The sequence below is a fragment of the Protopterus annectens genome, chromosome 9.part0 (genome assembly GCF_019279795.1).
Source record: "Protopterus annectens isolate FY-2018-M chromosome 9.part0, PAN1.0, whole genome shotgun sequence".
Classification (NCBI taxonomy): Eukaryota; Metazoa; Chordata; order Ceratodontiformes; family Protopteridae; genus Protopterus; species Protopterus annectens.
The window spans coordinates 1,919,824,911-1,919,841,048 of record NC_056743.1 but is presented as its reverse complement, the minus strand read 5'-3'; the positions used below and the strand labels follow the sequence as shown (position 1 = coordinate 1,919,841,048).

The 16,138-nt window shown below is 44.1% G+C and overlaps 1 protein-coding gene across 1 annotated transcript in view; it reads right to left on the bottom strand.

The window, feature by feature from the left end:
- The window catches only part of CACNA1A (calcium voltage-gated channel subunit alpha1 A), a 3,713,953-nt gene that overhangs the window by 2,134,925 nt on the left and 1,562,890 nt on the right, over window positions 1–16,138 (bottom strand). The window contains exon 16 of the mRNA XM_044082385.1: window positions 11,251–12,081. Coding sequence (XP_043938320.1) covers window positions 11,251–12,081 — 831 coding nt within the window. The remainder of the gene's footprint in view (window positions 1–11,250; window positions 12,082–16,138) is intronic.

Here is a 16,138-nt window from a genome sequence, read left to right as displayed (position 1 = left end):
CCCCAGGTCCCTAATTACTTCTTCTGTACTTAATGGATTACCACCTATGTGGTAATTTGTGGGCACTTTGTTTTTGCCAAAGGGGATGACTATAAACTTTTTGGCGTTTAGCTTGAGGCCATGGCTCTGGCACCAGTTGTCTGTTTCTATGAGGCCCTTTTGGAGGATGCTTGTGTCGGCTGGAGAGTCGAATATGGCACCCAGTTTGCAGTCATCTGCGAACTTGGTCAGCCACAGTCCTTCCATGTTGGCCTGTACCTCCAAGAAATATATACCGAACAAGAGAGGTCCCAGGACTGAGCCTTGTGGGACGCCACTTGTAACTGGTTTGGAGTCTGACATGGCTCCAGCAATTCTAACCATGTGGGTTCTGTCCTTGAGCCAGTTTGCAACCCATCTAGTGACATAGGGGTTTATATTTAAGCTGGTGAGCTTATCTATAATGCTCGAGTGGGGTATTGTATCGATGGCTTTTGCGAGGTCCAGGTAGGCTGTGTGGACCACCTTCCCCTCGTCAATGGCCTTGGTGACTGTTTCAAAGAAATCGACCAGGTTTAAGAGGCAGGATCTGCCCTTAACAAAGCCGAACTGGGTAGGATCCAGTGTCTGTAGATCCCCAATATCTTTATTTATGAGGTCCATGATGATCCTTTCCATAGCTTTGCAGACCAAGCTAGTCAGGCTTATGGGGCAATAGTTTCCAGGATCCGTTGAGGCACCACCTTTGTGGAGAGGGACTACTGTTGCTGTACGCCACTCTTTGGGTACATATCCTGTAGTAAGGCTGAGATTGAACAGTAGTTTTATGTTTGGGTTTAGCTCTTCTTGAGTTCATGTAGGACGCAGCCCGGGACACCGTCTGGTCCCATTGATGCTGTGTTTTTTGCTTTGGAGAGGGCGGCTCTTACCTGAGCATCTGAGATGTCAGGGGGGCAGAACTCTGCTGGGATAGATATTTGCCCTTTTGGTGGGGAGTTTGTGCTGAACCTGTCAGCTAGGATGTTGGCAATGTCTGTGGGTTTGGTGTATTTTTTGTCATTTTGGACTAATTCTGAGCATATATGGGAATTCCCACCCAGGTTCCTAACATAACTAAAGAAAGCCATGTGATTATCCTTAGTGTCCTGTGCAATTTTTCTCTCGAATCTGGCCTTAGACGATTTTATGAGTGCCCGTAGTTTTTTGCTAATACTGATCAGAGATGCCTTCCCTTTTTGGGATTTTGCTCTGTCATGTAGTAGCTTCCTCCTTCTATTGTATAGTTTGTTTATGGCTGGGGTCCACCAGACAGGACGTCTGCCTTTGGAAGATTGGGTCTTGGTTTTATTTGGGATTGCATGATCCATGCATTCTTGAAGGTGTTCATAGAATGTGTTTATAAAGGATTCTGCGGTCTGGGCCGTATTTTCCACAGGCCCCGGGGGCTTTGAAGGATTCCACCTCGGTTTTGAGGAGTGTGAAATTTGCTTTAGAGAAGTTTTTCACTGTGGTTTTCTGGGCAGGGGGTGGGGTCGGGATGTGAATATCCAGTGAGATTAGTTTATGGTCTGATCTTACCAGTGAGGGATGCACTTCTGGTCTGGAGCATAGAGTCCCCATGTTGGTGATGATCAGGTCCAGTATGTTTTCCCCTCTTGTGGGAGTGGTAACAAGTTGTTCCATAGCATTTGAGTTTATAAATTCTAGGAACCTTTGGGCTAGGGTGTTGGAGCTAAAGTAATGCTCCCAGTCTATGTTTGGGTAGTTGAAGTTGCCCAATATAATGGTGTTTGGAGAGACCTTCATATTTTCCAGTGTTCTCAGGAAGGCCGAGTGGGGTTCCTGGGTTTGGGAGGGTGGTCTGTAGCAGGCTGTAAACTGGAAGGTAGTTTTACCCACTGTTAGTTACACATGGATAGTCTCTGATGCTTCGTGCTGTGCCACCAACATGGAGGTGTGGGTATCTTTGACGAATATTGATATTCCCCCTCCTTTTGTGGTTCGGTCCAAGTTTTAGGGCCGAAAAGCATGGTATGAGGTATAACCTGGTAGTGCTGGGGTGCTCTCGGGAGCCTTGAACCAGGTTTCTGTTACTGCACAGATATCGATGTTCTCCATGCTAAGGAGAGTTTCGAGTGCGTACATCTTGAGGTTTAGACTTCCTCCTCAACATGAATCCATTTGAAAGTCAAGATACTTAGTCTTGTCTATGGCTTTGCAGAACTTATCTTGTGGGAGGAGAATCTGAGAATTTAGGAATCTGAAGGAGAATCTGGGAGGATAGTAGTAAAGTGCAGATCTGAGTACTCCCTTCTTGCTACAGGAAGGTCCAATAGTCCTAAACATTCAAGTATCAGAGGTAGATAGCATAAAAAATAAAGTTGGTAACATTGTATACAAAGCTCACATCAAGGATGTATTTACTATGAAGGAGTCATAGAAGGCGACAATGACATTACCAAAATGACAACAAAAGTGCTACCATTGGCATCACTGAGTTTGGGAGCAATGCTGGAACCCCGGTATCAGCACTGATGCTAAAAGTGTCAACTTCACAGGAATCAGCATTGGAAAGGCTGATGTGGGGAGGATAAGAACATGGAATACAAATGGGACAGATAATACTGACACCTGCAAAATCTGCATCATTGAAGATGCTAATAGATTTGATGTCTGCACTCATAATACTAATACCAGTATGAAAAACTGTGGCAGTGACAAGAAGATCACTGGTAGTGGGGACATGGATGCTACAGAAAACGCCAATATTATAGACTTCTGATGTACTTGTGCAGATGGGGCAAATATCACCAGTCTGAAGCCTTAAAATGCTCTTTGAAAACCTAACATAATCTGTGACAGGAATGGCAGGGGAAGGGGGTAGGTCTCAACAGTGATGGCTGGAATGCAGAACATTTTAATGTCAGTAGAGTCTACAATGGAAACAGTGGGAATCTTTACAGTTTCAAAAGATGTAGCCATAGAGTTTACTGCTATCTTAGTTGCTGAAAAGTTGGTTAGAGCAGCTGAAGTAATGAAGGAAAGAGATGACAGAACATAGTCGTATTAAGTTTTCCTTTAGGTTTACTAAAGTAGGAATAATAGAATCCCTCTACTGATTTTAAAGTGTTTTATTTTTTGGGAGAGAATGAATGAGTTGAAAAAAAATGAAATGTTGACTAGATTATGAATTAGGAGCAAATACGGGCTAGTCAAGCATATTTACCCTTAACTTTTGTTTGCATCACTTCCAGTGGTGTGGTTGAAGTCCTTACATTAGATGCATCAGTAAGGATTGTATTGGCTTTTCCAAATAATATAAACATTTAGTATATTTACTGGTAGGTGGAATATCCCTACCAAACATCAGACTTATTTATTTATTAAGTTAAATTTGTTTACCAGGGTAGTGCACTGATCATAAGTGACCATTTGCAAGGACAGCCCAAGTAAAAACATGTTCCCAACTACAAAAAAATGAGGTAATCTACAAAGCATGAAGAGGTACAAATAGAAAAACATTCAGCAGCTGCATAGGATATGCAAATGTACAACAGTAGCTTGGTGACAAGGAAGACAATGAGCAAAAGCAGAGGAATATCAATCATAAAGGTAGAAAAATGGAGTACTGGTATGGACGGAGTGTTGGAGGCTGGGTTAGCATGAGAAGTTTAAGTGATTTAACCTCTTTGGGGACAAGTGCATTTGGCTTGCTATTGGAGGTGGATAATTAGATCCTTTCTAAAAGTGGACAAATTTGAGTTCCCTCTGATGGCTGATGCAGGAACTGCCAGAGGGAAGAAGCTACAATGACGAAGGCATTTCTGGTTGACAGAAGTGAAGATCTAGGAGTGGAGATGGATGAAGCATTTTGAAGGCTGCATAGATTATGTAAAGAGGTTTTTTCGCTGAGTTTGGTTGAGAGAGGGGTGAAGGAGCTTAAACAGTTGTACCCTGAGAAAGAGACCAGATCTTTGTTTAATGGGAATATATTTTGCTTTTATAACAGACAGTCATTGGTGTTTGCGAGGGGTTATTCATGAATCTGCATATTGAGTTAGAGATGCTTTGGAATTTAGTGGAGTTACTTAAGGATTCAGCTGCAACAGTAGGAAGCTCATTTTCCAGATGGGCTTGAAGAATGTCTTCACCAATAGCTGACCTGACTACAGAGGAGAAAAAAGGATATATTGTTGGCTCTGAACAGTACTGAGTTGATTTCTGACCTGCTTTAAATCTTTATCTGTTTAAAAACTTTCATAGCTTGTTGTCTTAGGCTATTGTATAAACTGAAACATTTACTCTGTGTAATTATCTCTTGGCTAGTGGGGGCTGGTTCTTTTGTGTTCTTGTAAAAAAAAAAAAAAAAAAAGTTGTTGTTCTGGTCTTTGGTGCAGGCTGGAGAAGTTGTTTGACCGCAACTGAGCTACAAAATATAAGTATCTTTTGATTATTTTAACAGATTACTGTTTTTATAATTTAATATATATAAAGCACTTTGTCTATTCAGAATCTTCAGAAATCTTTATCTGTTTAAAAACTTTCATAGCTTGTTGTCTTAGGCTATTTTGTCCCACCCTCCCTCGCTGTTGGTGTCTTGCTCTTATACTTGGTGGCTTTGCAGTTGCCCGCCCCTACTGTGACACACCTCCCAGTCTAGTGTCATTAGCTCATTCTTCTTAATACAGAGAGAACATTTGATAAGGCCTTCTGTTCCTCCTTTTACCTTTTCAAAAGTAAAACAAAACTTTTTTTCTTTTTCGCCTGAACCTTCTTGTGTTCTGACTGTCCTTCTCAAACATATTGGAAATATACAGTATATTTCAGAGCATTTGTTATAACTGTATTTGCTATAACTGATTTAAGTATTTTTTCTGGCTTTTGAATATTTACTGCTTAGCGACTGCATCTTAGCCTGTTTATACAGCTCTGCATTCTATTTAAACTGTTTTTGTGTTGATTAACTGTTTTGCACTCTTAAAAAGTTATTTGTTGCTTAATTTTACCTGTAGGCTAACACACTCAAGTGTGCTAGCCACTTAAAAGCATTTATAGCATTTACTGTCTGTTTTTTTCCTTGTCTCTGTAAAAAAAAAAAAAAAAAAAAAAATCTCTTGTTTTCCCACCTTACTGAACTAGAGTAGTCCAGTTTCAGAGTTGCTGATCCCTGGGCTTTGTTTTTAGTTCCTGTTACTGATCCATTGCCTTATTAGGAAGGAGGGAAGTTTATTTGCTTACCAGTGGGAGTGGGAAGCACTGAGCAGCCTTTTTGTCCGAACTGGTGAAGTTTCAGCCAGAAACTAGTAGTCTATTGGTCGTTTTGGGCCAATTCCTAGCTCCTTTCAGCCCCCTGCTATAAAACACGCTAAACACGTGTTTTCCAGCTTGTACCAACTCTGCACAGATCCTCGTGGTGGCCTGCAGAGTGATCCAAGCAGCAGAGAGCTGAAAGAGTGACTTTCTACCAGATATAAGTATTTTTTGTGGCTTTCCCACTGTTATTAAGCTAGCGACTGCATTTCGCCTGTTTTACTGCTACTTTAAGTGATTTCTGCATTTTACACTGTTTATTGCACTTTAAGTTACTAATTGTTGCAAATTGTTTCTGTAGGCTACACACTAAAGTGTGCTAGCCGATTTACAGCATTTATAGCATTTACTGTCTGTTTTTTTCCTTATCTCTGTAATAAAAAAATCTCTTGTTTTCCCACTTTACTGAACTAGAGTAGTCCAGTTTCAGAGTTGCTGATCCCTGGGCTTTGTTTTTAGTTCCTGTTACTGATCCATTGCCTTATTAGGAAGGAGGGAAGTTTCTTTGCTTACCAGTGGGAGTGGGAAGCACTGAGCGGCCTTTTTGTCCGATTTGGTGAAGTTTCAGCCAGAAACTAGTAGTCCATTGGTCGTTTTGGGCCAATTCCTAGCTCCCTTCAGCCCCTGCTATAAAACACGCTAAACTGTACTGCTGATCTAACCAGCATATCCTATAACTGAAAAGTTCATCTCTACTTGATTCCCAAGTAGACTATTCTCTATCTGTAAAGCCTAGCACTTACTCCTACAGTACTTGCACCTTGATAAAGCACTCTTCTTATAGATAGTACCCCACCAGCCTAAAACCCACTTCCCGAGTCCTTTGAAAGTTCTTTATCTACTACTTCTAGTATGTCGAGGGATCAGTTGCTAGTGTCCTCTCCAGCTCAACTGGTGAACCTGGGAATATTGAGGCAATGTTACAATTGCCTCATGTACACAGACAATCCTCTCCTTCTCCCACAAAACACAAATACATGTGAGAGATGCAACTATATGGCCAAACTGGAGGCTGAGCTCTCTCAACATAGGACTGGCAAGACCAGACAGGAGGAGAAGGCAACCACACACAATACATACCCAGTCACACATGGTACCATCACAACTTCAAATCATACACATACTCACACAAAGACATACTGGAGGCTCTGATCAAAATTTACCAAAACAGCAGAGGCCACCAAAGCAGACACCCAAACAACTACCACCTCACGACCCAACACATGCAACACATAGACCACACAGTCAGAGTGTCAAACAGTCACAGCCCTTAAGGCCAAACAAAATGCCAGACACATTTGTCATTGGTGATTCCATAGTCAGACACACTGACGTCCCGCCACCAGACTGAGTAAGGAGAAGGTCACAGTAAGCTGCCTGTCGGGCGCTAGAATCCGCCACATAACGCAAGCACTCAGGTCTCTCAACAGCAGGTACAAGTATGACTCAGTCATTGTCCACGCTGGTGTCAACGACCTGAGACGTACCTCCTTGGACTACATGAAAAGGGACGCCGAGGAGCTCTCTGATTATGTAGCCCAGGCAGGTATGACCCTGACCTTGAGCAGTATCCTACCTTCACCTAGAATGATGCCACAATACAGTGATAAGATGATCAGCTTTAATAATTGGCTTAAATTCTGGTGTCATTCAAAGGGATCCAATGTCTGTCTGCCTGGGATGACATGCTGGACAAGCCACGCTGCTTCGCAAGGGACGGCTTGCACCTGTCACCCTGGGCTTCGGATATTGGCAAAGGCTCTTGCCACCCCATAGTGCCTTTTTTAGGCAAGGCTCAAATTCTAAACCTACCACCCTAGAACACCAAAAAGGAAAAAAACTAAGGGTAATGCTGCTCAATGCCAGAAGTCTCAATCTCAAGATGCACGCACTCGAGGCCCTTCTCAATATGGAGAACATCGATGTCTGTGCTGTGACAGAAACCTGGTTCAAGGCTCCTGAGAGCACCCCAGCACTAACAGGTTTCACCTCATATCATACGTTCCGCCCCAAAATCCGGACAACACCAAGAAAGGGGGGGTGTCCATATTCATAAAGGACACCCACACCTCAAGGTTGGTGGCAACGCACGATGCATCGGAGACCATCCAGGTGCAATTAACCATAGGCAAGACTGCTCTGCAATTTGTAGCATGTTACAGGCCACCCTCTCAAACTCAGGAACCTCACATGGCCTTCCTGAAAACATTGGAGGGATAAATGTATCTCCAAACACCATCATACTAGGTGACTTCAACTACCCTAATATAGACTGGGAACACTACTCAAGCCCGAACACTCTAACCCAAAGATTCCTGGAGTTCATAAACTCAAATGCCATGGAACAACTAGTCACCATCCCCACAAGAGGTGAAAACATACTTGATCTCATCATCACGAACATGGGATCAAAATGTTCAACACCGAAGTATACCCCTCACTGGTGAGATCAGATCATAAACTAATCTCACTGGAGGTCCTCATCCCGCCCCACCTGAAACAAAAAGACCACAGTGAAAAACTTCTCAAAAGCCGATTTCACACTTCTAAAAACTAGTGTGGTCTCCTTTAAGGCCCCTGAGCCAGTGGTAAACATTACTCAAACCGCTGAATCACTTACAAATGCCTTCTACCAGCACCTACAGGACTGCATGGATCAGGCAATCCCAAACAAAACTAAGACTCTCTGTACCAAAGGCAAGCGTCCAGTCTGGTGGACCCCAGCCATAAACAAGCTCTACAACAAAAGGAGGAAGCTACTACAAGATAGAGCAAAATCCTTGAAAGGTAAAACACCTTTGATCATTATAAGTAAAAACTAAGAGCTCTCATAAAATCATCAAAGGCAAATTTTGAGAGAAAAATCGCCAAGGACTCTAAAGACAATCATAAGGCCTTCTTTAGCTATGTTAGAAACCTAGGAGGAAACTCCCAGATATGCTCAGAATTAGTTCAAAATGATGTGAAAATTACTGAACCTACACACATTGCTAACATACTGGCTGACAGGTTCAGTGCAAACTTTTCCCCACCCCAAAAGGAGAGATATCTATTCCAGAGGATTGTAGCCCCCAAACATCTCCAACGCCCAGGTGAGAACTGCCCTCACTAAGGCAAAAACACAGCATCCATGGGACCGGATGGTGTCCCCGGCTGTGTGCTTCATGAACTCAACGAGGAATTAACCCACAGTTAGGACAGCTGTTTAATCTTAGCCTCACCTCAGGATACGCACTCCAAGGAGTGGTGCACGGCGACTGTGGTCCCACTTCATAAGGGCGGTGCCTCCACAGACCCTGGAAATTACCGCCCATTAGCTTGACAAGCCTTATCTGCAAAGCCATGGAGAGGATCATAATGGAACTCATAAATAAAGACATAGGGAACTTGCAGACTTTGGATCCAACCCAGTTTGGCTTTGTCAAAGGCAGATCCTGCCTCTTAAACTTGGTTGACTTTTTCGAGACAGTCACCAAGGCCATTGATGAGGGAAAGGCAGTCCATACAGCCTACCTCGACCTGGCAAAGGCCTTCGACACAATACCCCACTCAGGTATCATCGAAAAACTCATCAGCTTGAATGTAAACCCATACATCACAAGATGGGTTGCAAACTGGCTAAGCGACAGAACCCACAGGGTCAGAGTTGCTGGAGCCATGTCAGACTCAAAGCCTGTCACAAGTGGTGTCCCACAGGGCTCAGTCCTGGGTCCACTCTTGTTCGGCATCTACTTTTCTGAAGTACAAGCAAACACAGGAGGGTTATGGCTGACAAAGTTTGCAGATGACTGCAAACTGGGCCATAGTCGAAAACACATCTGACACAGATATCCTCCAGAAGGGCCTCACAGAAACGGATAACTGGTGCCAGAGCCATGGCCTGAAGTTAAACGCCAAAAATGCATAGTCATACCCTTCGGGAAAAACAAGGTTACCCCTAGAGACCATATGGGTGACAATCCACTGGGCACAGCAAAAGGCATCAGGGATCTGGGGACCCAAGTTGACAGTAGTCTTCGTTTGACACTCATGCTGCTAAAGTAGTTAGGAAAACCTTCTATATCGCCCACCTGATCATGAAGGGATTCACATCTAGATCAAGGGAGGTCATCGTCCCCCTGTACTCATCACTCATTAGACCTATGATTGAGTACAATGCCCCGTCCGGAATGTATCTGACCAGACACCTGATGCAGCTTGAAAGGCCCCAAAAGTTCCTCACCAAAAGGATAAAGGGTCTCAAAATATGTCTTATGCTGCCCGACTGAAAGAACTCCAGCTTTATTCAGTCTCATACCGCTTGCTCAGAGGTGACCTGTGCCTGACATATAAGGCCATGTCAAACCCAGATTTGATGAATATGCTTCACCTCAAAAATCTAGATCCCTCAGAACCACAAGGGCGGAGACTTAAACCTTGACACGGTTATAAATAGAACGTGCTGGAGGGACAGATTCATCACCCAGAGACTCCCTATGCTGTGGAACAAAATCCCGGTACATGTGAGGCAGAGCACCTCGCTGGCCTTGTTCAAGAGGAATCTTGACCAATGGATGGGAGATCGCAGATATACCCCAGGGATTACTTCAGTGTCACTGCTTGACAGAGGCACAGAAAAATGATAGGCATAGTTTTTATTCAAACTAAAGGGGTGGCGAAAGCCACATAACTATGGGCTAGGCTTATAAATGCCCTTGGGCAGATAGCCTAGTATGAACCTATGAACCTATGGTGTAAAAGTTGAGTGACTGACTGAGCCAGAGTCCCAAGTATTTGAAGGACATGGTAGTTTCAATGACAGTATTGTGTAAGTCATAAAAAGAGAGGTTTGTTAGGTAGATGGAGAGGTTTCTTTGGGGGGGAATGGGGGGGGGGGTGAGTTCCAAACAGCATTGATTTTTTTTTCTTTTGTAGGGTTTAAGAGAAGTTTGTGCTGACTTATCAATGCTGAAATTGGTGCAGGTCACTTTGTACTTGGAACTGGATTATTAAGTGGGTGGGATTTGACCTGCAAATGGCCATGTCAATGTCATTTGTATAAAGGACAACAAAAAGGAGAAGGAAGTCATATGTTAACCTAGTAATGAAGACAAAAAGCAAAGGGGGGAGAGGATGGAGCTTTGTGATGACGTTTAGAAGTGAGACTGTGTCTAAGAAGGCCAGCCACAGTCTATGGACTACTGAAACATTTTAAGTATAACAAGCCTTAGGTCCAAAATGAGGAGAAAATCAGAAAAGAAATTTGATAAATAAATAGAGCCCTTCATGATAAAAAATAAGCAACAAAGAGGAGAAAGAATAATAAAATGTTTTACTCATAAACTTGGTGAAGAATTCAGTCAAAATAGCAAAGAGGAGAAAGAATAATACAAAGTTTTATTCACAAACTTGGTGAACAATTCAGTCAAAATAGCAAAAATCAGAACAGGGATATTTTCTTCTTCTGAACTTAATGCATAGCAAAGACAATTTTGTAATGCATAATGGGGAGCGGGCTCCAAGCAGCCTTGGAAAGCTTTACCTGTCAAGCAGCCATAACACTTGCTGCACCTCTCTTGTTCACTGGAATTAATGGCTCTTACAGGTTATGGCAGAATGACTTGAAAATTAGCATGTACCTTACCCATTATAACTTTCATGATACGAGAAATATGTCCTAGCCAGTTTATGTCTAGTATATTATGTGTCTAACTCATGGCAGCACTGTACTTAATATTGATCATTAGTTCAGGAATTTTAGTTCTTGGCTCTAAAAAAGACTTCACCCTCCTGGATACACTTATATATTAATGAAATGAGAGCAAGATTCTTGGACAATCTGTAATGCATTATACAAAACTGAGCTGGAAACAACAGGAAAAAAAACAATAAACAGTCTAATATAAAACTAAACTCACAGGCTATGCTGCACATTCATTTAGCCATAAAAGAAATGTGTAAAAGAAGTCATAAGCTGCATACCTTCTGCGTCTATGTCTCCTTTCCTTATCCTCCCTTTTTGCATCACTATCATATGTAGACTGAGCATCATGTCGTCGATGTCGCCGCCGTCTCTCTCCATCAGGTTGTTCACTTTCACCTCCAGGTTCACCCTGCCGGTTAGGTCGTGGTCTAGAGCGCCGTTCTCCTTTGCTGCCATCCTCCATACCACTTCCTTCTTCAACTATTCTGCGATGAACCCTGTGCCGGCGATGGTCCCGGTCTCCTTCCACTCCCCTTGGTGACATATTTCTGCCATCCTTGCTCCCACCCTGCCTATGTTGATGCCGCCTGTGAGAATCACTTACTCTGTTCCTTTCACAGTCACCTTCTTTGGCTACCCTGTCTTGTTCACCTTCTCTTTCCCGTCCATCCCTGGACTGATTATCCTGTACAGGATCCCCTTCTTTACTGTTGCTCCTTTGATGCCTGAGATCCATTCCAATTGAATCAATTCGTTCATAAGCCCTAGTACTGTTTGAATCTCGTGACCTCTCATGAAACCGAGCCTGTTTCCTCAGAAAATCTTCTGCCCTCTGTTGACTTAGTCTGTGGTCCATGGAGGGCTCATTTGTCCTGGTTTTGTTGGTGTTGTTGTTACGATTCTCTTGTGGGTCCACCACTAATGGTCTGTCTAAGTGTGTTTTCATATCCGGCCTCATTTGCCTTGTGAAAGATACCTTCCATCTGTCTTCTGGAGCTAGTTCATTGTACAAAGCCTCCTGGCTGGCCATCAAGTTATGTCGTCTCATTTCACTAGTCCTCTGTTCCCAAACTGATTTGGAATGCTTCTGATTTTTTTGTTGTTCTTTACTAAAATAACAAAAATGGACAAAAATTAAGAACTCACACTTACTTATCTACTGGAAACAACATTTTATGGAATCTTAGAAAAATGTTTTAGAGCTTAAATGAATAAAATTACCTAAGACCATTTCAGTATTTGTTTCCTACTCTGCTTTTATACAGTCTAATGCCATCAAATGAGTTCTCGGAATTTAGCCTAACATTTAATGTCTTTCTTCCAATATAGTTTTGGGTTTTTCCCCTTGATTCTGTGAGCCTTGTGAGTTGCTATGTTAGGTACTAACAAGCACAGAAGCTACTTCATCCATAGACCCATGCAGAACCTAGCTGTCAAAATGTACGATTTGTTAAGCCATGAAGAGATGAATGGCTACACCATCCCATTAGCTATCCAGTCAAAGCATACATCAGCCTACCTATGTGGGTTGTATGGCATATGGGGAAACTCCTCCAGCAGTCATTTCTTTCATCTATTCTCATAGGGTATGGTACATCATACCTTTGCAAGAGCATGTGTGCTTCCACTTGCACTTCTCCAGTAGGGCTTCCTCACCATTAGTTCAGTGAAAACTGGAAAAGATGTCAACATATCAAGTGCATCTCTCTGATCTGCAACTTGTTTATCCTTGTTTTACAAAAAAGAATCACTGCCAGTATACTTTATTTTTGTGCCACCAGTTGTCAAAGTTTTGGGGTTTTTCATTTTTTTCCACAGCTGTGTAACCACGATGTTAGTACAGCTTGATTCCCTGTCTGTATGTTACTAAAGGGCCTTTTGCAATAATGTTTTCTGCTGCAAAACAAAGAAGTGACCACCAGCAATGCTGAACAGATCAATGAAGTGACCACTTGCAGTACTGGACAGAACAATGAAGTGGCCATAAAAAGAGTGAAGTGGCAAACAGCAGTGCTGACCAGAAAAATTTAGAAGTTATGTACTCACCATAACGTTCCATCTGAGTAGGTGACTTCATTCGGATGCAACCTGTGGGTATCGGATCCGACCTCGGATCCGAGCCGGCAATTCAAAAGCTTAGGCTCTGAGCTCCTAGCTCCTCCCTCTTACCTATAATCCCTTGCCAAGCCCTGACTGACCTCAGATTGAGTTTGCCTCAAAATACTGACAACAGTACACTAAATCAGCATAAATACTCGCTCTAAAAAGGTCAGGGGGATGGAGGGGGGGATGGTTGCATCCGAATGAAGTCACCTACTCAGATGGAACGTTATGGTGAGTACATAACTTCTAAATCTGAAGTAGGCAGACTTCATTCGTCTGCAACCTGTGGGACAGAGTCCCTAGCTACCTGAATCTTGGGCGGCCGTCATGGAAGGATGTTCCGGAGCACCGCTGAGCCAAAGGATGCTCTTCCTCTAGAAACAACATCCACTTTGTAATGAGAAATAAAAGTATGAGGCGAGGCCCAAGTAGCTGCCGCGCAGATATCATCCAATGATACACGGGACTTAAAGGCGGCTGACGGAGAAACTGCCCTAGTAGAATGAGCCGTAACCCTCTGAGGAGCAGGTCTGCCTGAAGTGTCATATGCCTGCAGAATACAATTAGCAATCCATTTAGATAGAGTGACTTTAGATACTGCTTTACCCAGAGCAAATTTAGCAAAGGAGACGAACAGCTGATCTGATTTCCTGTGGCCAGCTGTTCTGTTAATATAAAAACGTAATTGTCTATGAACATCCAAGGAATGCAATTTGTATTCTCCTTTGTTTGAGTACTTGGGAAAAACACGCAAATTGATTGACTGGTTAATATTGGATTCAGAAGAGACCTTCGGAAGAAAAGATGGATTGGTCCTGAGGCACACCCTATCAGGGAAGAAAGAAAGATAAGGCGGCTTGACACACAGAGCCTGAAGCTCAGACACCCTTCTGGCTGAAGTGATAGCTACCAGAAAGGCAGTCTTCCAGGAAAGGTACTTTAAATCAGAAGAAGCTGCAGGCTCGAAGGGAGGAGCAGTAAGGGCCTGCAGGACTAAAGACAAGTCCCAAGGCGGTACAACCTCCTTGACTGGAGGCCTTAACAAAAAAACTCCTTTGAGAAATGTTTTGCATAATTTCGCCGTCATAAGGGGAGCTGTGTCATGACCAATGTGATAATGCGAGATAGCTGCCAATTGTACCTTAATCGTGGAAGAACTAGCCCCTTGATGAAAGAGGTCTGTTAGAAAATCCAGCACCGCTGACATAGGTGCCGAGAAAGGATCCAAAGTTCTCTGTCCTGCCCATATAGAGAATCTCCTCCATTTACTCCGATAAACCTGTCTGGTGGAAGGTTTATGAGCAGCCACTAAAATGGCCTTGACCGGTGAAGAGATACCGGGAGTCCTAATTAAGGTTGGAACTGGAGCAGCCAAGCTGTCAACTTCAGGGTCCGCAGATTGGGAACTGACATTCCCAGAGGGTGAGAGATGAGATCCGAAATTGGATCCAGAATCCATGGTGGATTGATTTTGTGAGACCATACAAAGGGGAACCAAGGTTGTCGAGGCCAGAATGGGGCAATGAGAATCATTCTGCTCCCCAAACTGTAGGCTTTCTGCAGAAGCCTCTGCATCAGAGGAAGTGGAGGGTAGGCATAAAGGAGACGGGAGGCCAAGCATGCACCAGAGCATCCCTCGGGAACTCCCCTGGTGGGGGAAGCAGAGCGAAGAAATTGTCGCATTTGGCGTTTGAGGGAGAGGCAAAAAGATCGCAACAGGGTTGCCCCCAAACGGCAAAAATCTTCTTCGCTACTTGAGGATTGAGAGACCACTCGTGTGGAGAAAGGATAGTGCGACTGAGCTTGTCCGCAAGGATGTTGGACTTTCCCGGAATGTGCGTTGCTACCAGAAAGCGTTTGGTGGAAATTGCCCATTCCCAGACTCTCATGGCCTCTCGACAAAGGGGGTAAGACCTGGTTCCTCCCTGCTTGTTGATATACCAGACTACCGACATGTTGTCTGTCTGAATCGCAATAGTCCCTGAAGGAAGAACGTGGTGAAGTGCTTGCAACGCTAGGAGCACCGCCCTCATTTCCAGGACATTTATATGCAATGACGTCTCTGTGGGATTCCACGTGCCTTGGACAATCTTTCCCGCAGAATGCCCCCCCCACCCGAGGCAAGAAGCGTCCGTGGTCACTGTGGCTCAGGGAAATGCAGTGCAAAAGGTCTCCCTGCCAGGGGCTCCGGAGAAAGAAGCCACCAAAGAAGGGAGTCCCTGCACGCTCTGCTGACCGCAATCGGAGCGTTTAGAGACGAACAAAGAGGGGACCACTGAACTTGAAGGGTCCATTGAAGAACCCGCATGCGTAAACGGGCATGAATGAGAAGCGGGATAGCTGCCGCCATAGAACCTAGGGCCCTCAGGACCGAAGCTGCAGTTGGAGATGGTTGCAGGATCGCTGTCACATGACACTTCAGGCTGGCGATACAGTCTGGGGTGAGGAAGGCTCGCATTGATCTGGTGTCTAGTCTTCCTCCTATGAAATCTATAATTTGAGTGGGATTCAGAAAAGATTTCTCCCAGTTGATCGTGATGCCCAGCCTTGGTGCTAGTTGAAGAAAGTAATCCCTGGCTGAGCACAGAAGATGCCTTGATGATGCCGTCAGGAGCCAGTCGTCCAGGTACGGAAAGACCTGTAATCCCTGGAGCCTCAGGTGGGCCGCTACCACCGCTAGTACCTTGGTAAACACCCTGGGGGCTGAGGTGAGACCAAAGGGGAGGACCCTGAACTGATAATGACTGGCTCCCAGCCGGAAGCGAAGAAACCTCCTGGATCGCCTGTCCATCCGAATGTGGTAGTACGCATCCTTGAGGTCTATGGAGCACATCCAGTCGTTCTCCCTCAAGAGGGGGAGTATAGATTGCAGGGTGACCATCCGGAACTTTTGCTTGGTTACTGACAGGTTCAATTGGGAAAGGTCTAAGATTGGTCTTAAGTCCCCCGTCTTCTTTGGCACCAAAAAGAACCTGGAGTAAAACCCTAATCCGGTTTGATCTGGGGACGCTGGATGGCTCTTTTTCTAGCAGCTGCTCGATTTCGATAGCTGCCGCCTCCCTT